The sequence below is a fragment of the Rhinoraja longicauda genome, chromosome 1 (genome assembly GCF_053455715.1).
Source record: "Rhinoraja longicauda isolate Sanriku21f chromosome 1, sRhiLon1.1, whole genome shotgun sequence".
Classification (NCBI taxonomy): Eukaryota; Metazoa; Chordata; class Chondrichthyes; order Rajiformes; family Arhynchobatidae; genus Rhinoraja; species Rhinoraja longicauda.
In genome coordinates this window covers 138,575,010-138,587,855 of record NC_135953.1, presented here as the reverse complement: position 1 = coordinate 138,587,855, position 12,846 = coordinate 138,575,010, and the positions used below count along the sequence as shown (strand labels likewise).

The window sequence follows — 12,846 nt, the reverse complement described above, 5'->3', positions numbered from 1 at the left end:
TGTGTTTAACCATTTTATTTACCGTCAGGACATTTGACAGGTAGATTGGAGGCAACAGTTTGACGGTCAGGTAAGCGTGGGAATTTTCGCAATGTTTTTGGCCTCAGCCATTACATTTAATGTGAGCTCCAAGCCCAGATATTCAACCCAGAAACCAGATATACATCGCCCGTACATTTTCAAAGAATGCCCACACACTTTTCACAAAAATTCACTGAAACACTTGAAAAAAAATTTTTTTTTAATACAGCTATTAGTAAACTGGAAGTAAATCCAGTTTATTCCTTGTTACAGTGAAGCTTGGTTTTCAAGCAAACCATACAAGATGTTATAGTTCAAAACTCTCAAGTGCTTACTGACTTGTCAGTGATTTTAGCGAAGATTAGAACACTTCGAGGACATTAGGACACGCCGGGGAAACATTGACAGCGTGGGAATTTCGCTCTTATTGTTAACGAACAGAAAACCTTACAACTCCTCCCCCTTCTGTCGTGGGATAGACTGATACTGACTCCCTCCCCCCCCCACCCCCCCAATCCTTTCCACTTGTTACTCAAATTTCAAGTTTAATGTATTTTGTGTTTTTATTACTGTTGTCAGATCAATTTCCCTCCTGGGATAAATATAGTTTTATCGTATCATATCAATAGACAATAGACAATAGGTGCAGGAGAAGGCCATTCGGCCCTTCTAGCCAGCACCACCATTCAATGTGATCATGGCTGATCATCGTATCGTATATTAAAAAATCATATCGTACACATCAGGAGTGACATTACTCACCTTCCTGTAAAAGAAGGTCTTTGCACATCTTTTTGAGAGAATCTTCATTTATTTGGACATCCAGCAAGGCATCTTCATTCTGATAGTTCAGCCAAAATTCTTGATCGAACAATAGATTCTCCAGGCAGTGACCAATCAAACCTACAAGGGAATAAAAAGTTCAGTTGTAGGTTATACTAAATGCAAACAATTATTTGATAACCGATGCGGGCCTTGTTGAGACCGCACCTGGAGTATTGTGTACAGTTTTGGTCTCCTAATCTGAGGAAAGACATTCTAGCCTTAGAGGGAGTACAGAGAAGGTTCACCAGATTGATCCCTGGGATGGCAGGACTTTCATATGAAGAAAGACTAGATAGACTGGGCTTGTACTCGCTGGAATTTAGAAGACTGAGGGGGGATCTTATAGAAACATATAAAATTCTTAAGGGGTTGGACAGGCTAGATGCGGGAAGATTGTTCCCGATGTTGGGGAAGTCCAGAACCAGGGGTCACAGCTTAAGGGTAAGGGGGAAGTCTTTTAGGACCGAGATAAGAAACCATTTCTTCACACAGAGAGTGGTGAATCTGTGGCATTCTCTGCCAACGAAGGTAGTTGAGGCCAGTTCATTGGCTATATTTAAGAGGGAGTTGGATGTGGCCCTTGTGGCTAAAGGGATCAGGGGGTATGGAGAGAAGGCAGGTACAGGTTACTGAGCTGGATGATCAGCCATGATCATATTGAATGGCGGTGCAGGCTCGAAGGGCCGAATGGCCTACTCCTGCACCTATTTTCTATGTCTATGTTTCTATGCATGGGAAACACGGTGGCGCAGCGGTAGAGTTGCTGCCTTACAGCACTTGCAGCGCCGGAGACCCTGGTTCGATCCCGACTACGGGTGCTGTCTGTACAGAGTTTGTACGTTCTCCCCGTGACCTGCGTGGGTTTTCTCTGAGATCTTTGGTTTCCTCCCACGCTCCAAAGACGTACATGATTGTAGGTTAATTGGCTTGGTGTAGGTGATTGTAGGTTAATTGGCGGTGGTGAGGCTTCGTGGCGGCGGCGATGCCTCGCGGGTTGACCCGCAGTTGACAGTCGATGGGAGCGTGGAGGACCGAACGTGTGGGGGGGGGAGGGGAAGAACAATGGAGGAGCCCTGTGGGGGGGGGGGGAAGAACAATGGAGGACCCCTGTGTGTGGGGGGGGGGAGGACAATGGAGGACCCCTGTGTGCGGGGGGGGGAGGGGGAGGAGTGCTTTGTAACTTTGTCAGCGCCGTAGGTGGCTGCTATTTGTATACATGGGTATGCAAGCAAAGAATCTCACTGTGCCTCGTCACGTGGGACAACAAAGTATTCCATTCCTATTCCATTCCATCTCTGGAGAGAAGGGACGGGTGTCATTTCGGGACGAGACCCTTCTTCAGGGTTTCGACCTGAAACATCACCCATTCCTTCTCTCCAGACATGCTGCCTTTCCCGCTGAGTTACTCCAGCATTTTGTGCGTATCGCACCTTGAAGAGCTATTTTCACCATTATACTTTAGTAGGGAACACACTGGAATTTAGAAGGATGAGATGGGATCTTATCGAAACATACAAGATTATTAAAGGGTTGGAAACGTTAGAGGCCGGTAAACATGTTCCCAATGTTGGGGGAGTCCAGAACCAGGGGCCACAGTTTAAGAATAAGGGGTAGGCCATTTAGAACGGAGATGAGGAAAAACTTTTTCAGTCAGAGAGTTATAAATCTGTGGAATTCTCTGCCTCAGAAGGCATTGGAGGCCAATTCTCTGAATGCATTCAAGAGAGAGCTAGATAGAGCTCTTAAGGATAGCGGAGTCAGGAGGTATGGGGAGAAGGCAGGAACGGGGTACTGATTGAGAATGATCAGCCATGATCACATTGAATGGTGGTGCTGGCTCGAAGGGCCGAATGGCCTACTCCTGTACCTATTGTCTGTTGTCTATTGTCTAAACTGTGAAATATGCTTGCGATTTTCAAAGTACATTACAATCGAAATGTTTCTACCTAGTGAGTAATACGTTGAAAATTTCCAAACTTCTTCAAATGTTTGAAAATGAATCACCATCACGTCGTGGTCACTGTAAATGGACAGCAGACTGGCTGAAAGCTCCTGAAATAATCAAGGGGGGGAAAAAAACAGTGGGTTAAGTGAACTGAAACCCAGCAGAAATAAATGTAGTGAGAGTAAAACTGTAAGACTGGTCCACGTTCTGCCTCAGAAAGCAACATTTAATAGGAAATATGCAACCAAACGCAGCAGAAATAAATGTAGTGAGAGTAAAATTCTACGTCTAATCCACAATTTGCCTCTGAAGGCAACATTTAACAGGAAATATAAACCAGTATTAAAACTGCACAACATTCCGCGAGATGTTGTAGAAAGCATATTATAAAGGGCTGAAAATTAGACTGCACAACAGTAGACAGGAACAAACAGACTATTGGGCCAACAATGCCTGTGCCAATATGATGCCATGCTGAACTAAAATCCTCTTTCTGGATGAGGTACATAATTGCTTCATTCCCTGCATATACACATGCCTATTAAAAACCCTTTTAAATGCCACTATCCCACCCCCTCTCCCCCATGCCTTCATAACGAGAGGATTGGCCTTCATAACGAGAGGATTTCAGTATAGGAGTAAAGAGGTTCTTCTGCAGTTGTATAGGGCCCTGGTAAGACCACATCTGGAGTGTTGTGTACAGTTTTGGTCTCCTGATTTGAGGAAGGACATCCTTGTAATTGAGGCAGTGCAGCGTAGGTTCACGAGATTGATCCCTGGGATGGCGGGACTGACATATGAAGAAAGGTTGAAAAGACTCGGCTTGTATTCACTGGAGTTTAGAAGGATGAGAGGGGATCTTATTAAATTATATATACATAATAATAAATATAATATATTATATAACATATATATAATATATATAATAATATATAAATAATATATACATACAATTATAAAAGGACTGGACAAGCTAGATGCAGGAAAAATGTTCCCAATGTTGGGGGAGTCCAGAACCAGGGGCCACACAGTCTAAGAATAAAGGAGAGGCCATTTAAAAATGAAGTGAGGAAAAACTTTTTCACCCAGAGAGTTGTGAATTTGTGGAATTCTCTGCCACAGAAGGCATTGGAGGCCAATTCACTGGATGAATTTAAGAGAGAGTTGGATAGAGCTCTGGGGGCTAGCGGAATCAAGGGATACGGGGAGAAGGCAGGCACGGGTTACTGATTGTGGATGATCAGCCATGATCACAATGAATGGCGGTGCTGGCTCGAAGGGCCGAATGGCCTCCTCCTGCACCTATTTTCTATGTTTCTATCCCATCTCCTTTCTCTGGTATTCTGGAGGTCATTTTCCGCCTCCTAGTATCCTTTTACCTTCACCATTGGCAGCACTGCCATCACTCCATGCTATTCACTCTTTGCTCGTCCCCATCCCATTTGGTCCTTCAGATCATCCCACTTCCTTTATTCAGCAAAATAATAGACAATAGACAATAGGTGCAGGAGAAGGCCATTCGGCCCTTCGTCCCTTCGAGCCAGCACCGCCATTCAATGTGATCATGGCTGATCATTCTCAATCAGTACCCCGTTCCTGCCTTCTCCCCATACCCCCTGACTCCACTATCCTTAAGAGCTCTATCTAGCTCTCTCTTGAATGCATTCAGAGAATTGGCCTCCACTGCCTTCTGAGGCAGAGAATTCCACAGATTCACAACTCGCTGACTGAAAACGTTTTTCCTCATCTTAGTTCTAAATGGCCTACCCCTTATTCTTAAACTGTGGCCCCTTGTTCTGGACTCCCCCAACATTGGGAACATGTTTCCTGCCTCTAACGTGTCCAACCACTTAATAATCTTATACGTTTCGATAAGATCTCCTCTCATCCTTCTAAATTCCAGTGTATACAAGCCTAGTCGCTCCAGTCTTTCAACATATGATAGTCCCGCCATTCCGGGAATTAACCTAGTAAACCGACGCTGCACGCCCTCAATAGCAAGAATATCCTTCCTCAAGTTTGGAGACCAAAACTGCGCACAGTACTCCAGGTGCGGTCTCACTAGGGCCCTGTACAACTGCAGGACCTCTTTGCTCCTATACTCAACTCCTCTTGTTATGAAGGCCAACATTCCATTGGCTTTCTTCACTGCCTGCTGTACCTGCATGCTTCCTTTCAGTGACTGATGCACTAGGACACCCAGATCTCGTTGTACGTCCCCTGTTCCTAACTTGACACCATTCAGATAATACTCTGCCTTCCTATTCTTACCACCAAAGTGGATAACCTCACACTTATCCACATTAAACTGCAACTGCCATGCATCCGCCCACTCACACAACCTGTCCAAGTCACCCTGCAACCTCATAGCATCTTCCTCACAGTTCACACTACCACCCAGCTTTGTATCATCTGCAAATTTGCTAATGGTACTTTTAATCAACCAACATCTGCAGTTCCTCCCTACACATTTCCTAAAGCTGATTTTAGTCTTTAGTCTCTCTGAGGATCCTTCAGTGCTTCTACTCTGGGGCTGTAGAAAGCATCTTGTCCGGGAACATCACAATCTGGTTTGGGAACAGCTCTGCCCAGGACAGGATGGCCCTGCAGAGAGTAGTGCGTTCGGCTGAACGCACCATGGGAACTACACCTGCCCCCCTGCAGGACCTATACATCAGGAGGTGTAGATCCAGAGCAAGCAAGATCATGGGGGACCCCTACCACCCCAGCAACGGACTGTTCCAGCTGCTACGGTCAGGCAAACGCCTCCGCTGTCACACTGTGAAAACGGAGAGGATGAGACGGAGTTTCTTCCCACAGGCCATCAGGACTGTTAGCTCTCATATCACCAGGGACTAATTTAATTTACTGTATTAATTTTTTTTTTTCTATTCTGTTTTGTAGTTTTAGCACAATCCGCAGGCATTGCCACTTTAATTTCACTGCACATCTTGTACGTGTATGTGACAAATAATCTTGATTTGACTTGACCCGCTGAGTTACTCCAGCTTTTTGTGTCTGTCTTTGGTTTCAACCAACATCTGCAGTTCCTTCCTACACATTTCCTAATGCTGCTTTTAGCTTTTAGTTTTTTTTAGTTTAGAGATACAGCGCAGAAACGTGCCCTTCGGCCCACCGAGTCCACACCGACCAGCGATCCCCGCACATCAACACTACCCAACACACACTCGGGGCAATTTATATTTGTACCAAGCCAATTTACCTGCATACCTGCACGTCTTTGGAGCGTGGGGGGAAACCGAAGATCTCGGAGAAAACCCACGCAGGTCACGGGGAGAACGTGCAAACTCCGTACAGACGGCGCCCGTAGACAGGATCTCTGGCGCTGCATTCGCTGTAAGGCAGCAACTCTACTGCTGCGACACCGTGACTGCCCTAAGCCACATTGCCACTTAGCCAAGTGTTTTGTAGGCTATTGTAAGGGACAGCTAATTTTGAACAAGATGACTAAGTGCCTTAGGTTGGTTTATTAATTGTACAACTTCAAGCAGAGCAACAGTGAAAAGAGACTAAGGTCAGTGGGTAGTTAATCAGAAAAACATAAAGAGCAATTGGAAAGCCTGGAGATTTTGAGAATCTTCGGCGATCAAAAAGATTAAAGGAACAATCTTATAAAAACATAGAAGCATGGAAAATAGGTGCAAGAGTAGGCCATTCGGCCCTTCAAGCCAGTACCGCCATTCAATATGATCATGGCTGATCATCCAGAATCAGTACCCCCGTTCCTGCTTTCTCCCCATATCCCTTGATTCCATTAGCCCTAAGAGCTACTGTATATCTAACACTCTCTTGCGTACCACTTCCTTCCACCCCCTCAGTTACTCCTGATCCATCCAAGGTCTACCTCCCTGCAGAACTAGGCTAAGATTTGTTTCGGGGAGAACTTCATTGTCAACATCCCAGGGAAGGATGCTTTAGAAAATGAATGCGAATCAGGACAGAAGAGACCGTTCCCTCCATAACTCCCTGGTCCACTCGTCCCTTCCCACCCAAACCACCCCATCCCCGGGCACTTTCCCCGGCAACCGCAGGAGATGCAACACCTGTCCCTTTACCTCCACCCTCTACTCCATCCAAGGACCCCAACAGTCTTTCCAGGTGAGGCAGAGGTTCACTTGCACCTCCTCCAACCTCATCTATTGTATCCGCCGTTCCAGATGTCAACTTCTCCACATCGCCGAGACCAAGCGCAGGCTCGGCGGTCGTTTCGCTGAACGAGTTAAGTCCGCCTTAACCTACCTGATCTCCCGGTGGCTCAGCACTTCAACTCCCCCTCCCACTCCCAATCTGACCTTTCTGTCCTGGGCCTCCTCCATTGTCAGAGTGAGGCCCAGCGCAAATTGGAGGAACAGCACCTCATATTTCGCTTGGGCAGTTTACATCCCAGCGGTATGAACATTGACTTCTCCCATTTCAGGCAGTCCCTGCTTCTCCTCTCCATCCCCTCCCCCTTCCCAGTTCCCCCACTGGTCTTCCCGTCTCCGACTACATCCTATCTTTGTCCTGTCCCCTCCCCTGACCCAAAGAGGTCACCCATTCCTTCTCTTCGGGGATGCTGCCTGACCTGCTGAGTCACTCCAGGTTTTTGAGCCTACCTTCGATTTAAACCAGCGTCTGCAGTTTTTTTAATCTTCCCTGAGAATCAGGATCACATTGTTTCAAGAATGTTTCAAGAATGCAATGCCTTGGCTAACAGCACTTCCGGTTGTGTTTAAACCAGGTGCTCCAGGATATTGGTTGGAGATCTGAGATAACATGATTCCCACTCCTTATCTTTCTTTTGCTACATATGTTGTGCGTTGTGACTTACGCTGAGGAGTGTTAAGACCTCCCCACAGTCATCCTCTAGAATTCGCAACTTTCCTCTCAGCATGTCCTGCAGAAAAACATCAGGAAGTCCTGTTCTCTGTCTCTTCATTGTCAGTTTCATTGAGATACCTGTCAAGAAAACAAAATGATTTTTATTCCCCACGAGGACACTGCATTGCATTTTAAAAGGTACAACTAGATTTTTAATCAATATAGATAGTTACTGTCATTTTAAACTCGCGATTGTTGAGAGGGGATCTTACAGAAACATATTAAATTATTAAGGGATTGGGCATGCTAGATGCAGGAAACGTGTTCCCGATGTTGGGGGGGGGGAGTCCAGAACCAGGGGCCACAGTTTGAGAATAATGGGTCGGCCATTTAGAACTGAGATGAGGACAAAACATTTTCGCACAGAGAGTTGTGAATTTGTGGAATTCGCTGCCTCAGAAGGCGGTGGAGGCCGATTCACTGGATGCATTCAAAAGGGAGTTGGATTTGGATAGAGCTCTTAGGGCTAGCGGAATCAAGGGATATGGGGAGAAGGCAGGAACGGGGTACAGATTGCGGATGATCAGCCATGATTACATTGAATGGCGGTGCTGGCTCGAAGGGCCCGAATGGCCTCCTCCTGCACCTATTGTCTATGTATCTATTTATCCAAGGACATTGAATCTCTACACGGTGCCTCCTGCTTGACATGATGGACACAATAACATTACTCTGATATTCTTGTTCCTTTGCAACATTCAGGGTTGCTGGAAAAGTAGTGCCAAAGAATTTTTTAGTTTAGAGCTACAGCGCGGAAACAGGCCCTGCGGCCCATCGGGTCCGCGCCGACCAGCGATCCCCGCACATTAACACTATCCTACACGCACTAGGGACAATTTTTGCATTTACCAAGCCAATTAACCTACAAATCTGTACGTCTTTGGAGTGTTGGAGGAAACCGAAGATCTCAGAGAAAACCCACGCAGGTCACGAGGAGAACATACAAACTCCGTAAAGACAAGCACCAGCAGTCGGGATGGAACCCGGGTCTCCGGCGCTGCATTCACTGCAAGGCAGCAACTCTACCGCCGTGACCTTGAATTTTTGTTTGAAATACATTGATCCCCCTTTATACACATCTGACTTTTACTGAAGAAGGGTCTCGACCCGAAACGTCACCCATTCCTTCTCTCCTGAGATGCTGCCTGACCTGCTGAGTTACTCCAGCATTTTGTGAAATAAATACCTCTGACTTTTACATATTCACCTTGCAAGAAAATGTTGGGAAAAATAAACTCACTGAAGGTTTAACATAGAACATAGAACAGTGCTGCACAAGAACAAGTCACGTCATGGTTTTGAGCAAGTGTCACGTCACGAATCATCGCCACATGACTTCCCACATGCAGAAGTTGCCACTTGAGTTGCAAATCAAATTCAATATAAAATCCTTAAAGATCGGACAGGCTAGATGCAGGTCAAAATGTTCCCGATGTCGGGGGAGTCCAGAACCAGGGGTCATAGTTTAAGAATAAGGGGTAGGCCATTTAAGACTGAGACGAGGAAAAACCTCTTCACCCAAAGAGTTGTGAATCTGTGGAATTCTCTGCCGCAGAAGGCAGCGGAGGCCAATTCACTGGATGTTTTCAAGAGAGAGTTAGATTTAGCTCTTAGGGCTAAAGGAATCAAGGGATATGGGGAAAAAGCAGGAACGGGGCACTGATTTTAGATGATCAGCCATGCTCATATTGAATAGCGGTGCTGGCTCGAGGGCCGAATGGCCTACTAGTGCACCTATTTTTCTATTTTCTTTCTATACTCAACCATAATGGCATAAAATGGTGGCAAGGTGGCGCAGCGGTAGAGTTGCTGCCTTACAGCGAATGCAGCGCCGGAGACTCAGGTTCGCTCCTGACTACGGGCGCCGTCTGTACGGAGTTTGTATGTTCTCCCCGTGACCTGCGTGGGTTTTCTCCGAGATCTTCGATTTCCTCCCACACTCCAAAGATGTACAGGTATGTAGGTTAATTGACTGGGTAAATGTAAAAATTGTCCCTAGTGTGTGTAGGATAGTGTTAATGTGCGGGGATCGCTGGGCGGCGCGGATTCGGTGGGCCGAAGGGCCTGTTTCTGCGCTGTATCTCTAAATCTAAAAAAAAAATCTAAAATCCAAATCCAAAACATTTTGGGAGAACAGAAGCTTGGTGAGGGGCAGACACTTATACCAGATTGCTATAATCATGGAATGAATGCTACATAATGGTAGACACCAAATGCTGAAGTAACTCAGCGGGTCAGGCAGCATCTCAAGGGAGAAGAAATGGGTGACGTTTCGGGTCGAGACTCTTCTTCAGACTGACCAATAGTACACCTCAATTCTTCAAAACTACACTATGTTAATGCACACAGCCTTCCTCATGACCAATTCAATTTAATTATTTCATGCCTTATAATAAACCCTTTACAGAAAAATAATCTGGCAAAATACTCCACAGGGTTCAAGTCAATGTCTTTCATACAAATCTTTTCCCCTTCACTGCCTGATCCACTTAGCACATGCAGTATGTCCTGATTTGTTCTTTAATTTCTCGCAAAAGAAGTTGCAGATTTTCATTTATTGAACAATTGATTCAAGGTACTCAAGCAACTTTAACGTGCTGGGTTAAATCTCCAGCAAGTCTGGGTCTTTCTCCAATTATAACTAATCACTAGACCAAGTGGACCAGTTGGGTCCAAACCTCTCCTGCACCCCCCCCCCCTTCCCTCCCTCCCACTCCATCCCCCTCAATCCCCCCTAATCCTCCCCCTCCCTCAACCCCCTCCCCTCCCCCACAATCCTCCTTATCCTCCCCCTCCCCCCTCCCTCCACCCCCTCCCCCTCAATCCCCCTTATCCTCCCCCTCCCTCCACCCCCACTCCCTCCACCCCCTCCCCTCCCCCACAATCCCCCTCCCCTCCCCCTCCCCCCTCCCTCCACCCCCCCTCCCCTCCCCCTCCATCCCCCTCCACCCCCCCTTATCCTCCCCCTCCCCCCTCCCTCCACCCCCCCTCCCCTCCCCCTCCATCCCCCTCAATCCCCCCTTATCCTCCCCCTCCCTCCACCCCCCCTCCCCTCCTCCTCAATCCCCCTTATCCACTCCCCTCCACCCCCTCCCCTCCCCTCCCCCTCAACCCGCCTTATCCACCCCTCCTTCTCCCTCCACCTCCCCTCCCTCTCCCCCACTCCATCCCCCTCATCCCCCTCCCTCCACCCCCCTCCCCTCCCCCTCCACCCCCCTTATCCTCCCCCTCCCCCACCCCCTCCCCACCCCTCCACCCCCCTTATCCTCCTTCCTCCCCCCCCCCTCCCTAGGAGATAGATTTAAACTTTAAAATGTGAATAACTTAAAAAATATAACACCGATTTCAGTGAAACTTCTTCCGTTAGCACCAAAGGGACGACGGTGAGTAAGGTGGGCCTGAAATTGTCACGCTATCGTGTGCCGTTTTAGCTGTAGCTCAGGAACAAACAAACGAGAGTTTTGTATATAGATGATGCCTGCTGCCACTGCATTCGTTATCAGCCGTGCCACTCTGCTTAAAAGCTAGTTCGAACTCTGCATTGCTCCCGAGTCCAATAATCTGAACAATGCTTTGAGATTTGCTGACCACGGTGAGAGGATATACTTCCTTTCTGCAAACACTCGGCACATCGGCATTCAGTTCCTTATCTTAATGCACAAGGATAATCCACTTAACCTGCTTGAGGAGTTATGAACTCCCTTTGCTCAACAAAAACTTCCTGTTTATTAAGTGCGCCTAAATTCCGTCAACACTTTGGTCAGCATATTTAACATTAACCCTTTCTTTCACCTGCTCCAACAGGCTCAAGCCTCAACAGCTCAAAGGACCTGGAGTGCGAAAGAAAATAGACAATAGGTGCAGGAGGAGGCCATTCGGCCCTTCGAGCCAGCACCGCCATTCAATGTGATCATGGCTGATCATTCTCAATCAGTATCCCGTTCCTGCCTTCTCCCCATAACCCCTGACTCCGCTATCCTTAAGAGCTCTATCTAGCTCTCTCTTGAATGCATTCAGGGAATTGGCCTCCACTGCCTTCTGAGGCAGAGAATTCCACAGATTTACAACTCTCTGACTGAAAAAGTTTTTCCTCATCTCAGTTCTAAATGGCCTACCCCTTATTCTTAAACTGTGGCCCCTTGTTCTGGACTCCCCCAACATTGGGAACATGTTTCCTGCCTCTAACGTGTCCAACCCCTTAATAATCTTATACGTTTCGATAAGATCTCCTCTCATCCTTCTAAATTCCAGTGTATACAAGCCTAGTTGCTCCAGTCTTTCAACATATGACAGTCCCGCCATTCCGGGAATTAACCTAGTAAACCTACGCTGCACGTCCTGCGAAGGACAAAAGATAGATGGATGGAAGGAGGGAGGGAGGAACAGCAATGGGGAAAACCCACAAAAAAGGATCCAGTGCAGTTTAGTTTAAGGTCACGTGTGCTGTTTGTTGCGCGCTATCCAGTTTAAGGTCACGTGTGCTGTTTGTTGCGTGCTACCCAGTCAGTAGAAAGACAATACATGATTGCAATCAATCCATTTACAGTTTATAGATACATGATAAGGGAATAACATTACTGCAGGGGCAAGGTAAAGCCAGCAAAGTCCGATCAAGGATAGTCCGAGGGTCATTAAAGAGGCAGATAGTAGTTGGGCACTGCTCTCTGGTCGTGGTAGGATGATTCAGTGGCCTGATAACAGCTGGGAAGAAACTGTCCCTGAATTTGGAGGTGTGCGTTGTCACACTTCTATACATTTTGCCCGATGGGAGAGGAGAGACGAGGGAGTGGCCGGGGTGCGACTCGTCCTTCATTACGCTGCTGGCCCTCCAACTGCGGCCTGCAGATTTCAACATCGAGGAGCTCGCAGTCTCGGAGAGAGACCGATGTTGGGAAGCTCCAAGGTTCGACCTGGGGTCCGATCGCCCGGAGCGGGGGAGCTGAGATTCCCCCACCCGATGCGGAAGTTTGATCGCCCCGACGTGGAGGGGCTGACCGCTGGTTAAGGGAGCCAAGATCGTCCTGTCAACAGAAGGCTCGAGGCCCCCGACCGCGGGAGGACAAAGAAGGGAAGAGATTGAACGTTTTTTTCGCCTTCCATCACAGTGAGGAATGTGGAGGAGTCACTGTGGTGGATGTTCATGTTAAAATGTATTTTGTGTGTCCTGTTGCTTA

General features: G+C 47.3%; 1 protein-coding gene across 1 annotated transcript in view; it reads right to left on the bottom strand.

Annotated features, from left to right (window-relative positions):
• sh3tc1 (SH3 domain and tetratricopeptide repeats 1) overlaps nucleotides 1–12,846 on the bottom strand; it is a 67,025-nt gene that overhangs the window by 41,572 nt on the left and 12,607 nt on the right. Inside the window, exons 2-4 of the mRNA XM_078412839.1 lie at nucleotides 7,623–7,750; nucleotides 2,793–2,898; nucleotides 784–924 (exon numbers count right to left, since the gene is read on the bottom strand). Coding sequence (XP_078268965.1) covers nucleotides 784–924; nucleotides 2,793–2,898; nucleotides 7,623–7,750 — 375 coding nt within the window. The remainder of the gene's footprint in view (nucleotides 1–783; nucleotides 925–2,792; nucleotides 2,899–7,622; nucleotides 7,751–12,846) is intronic.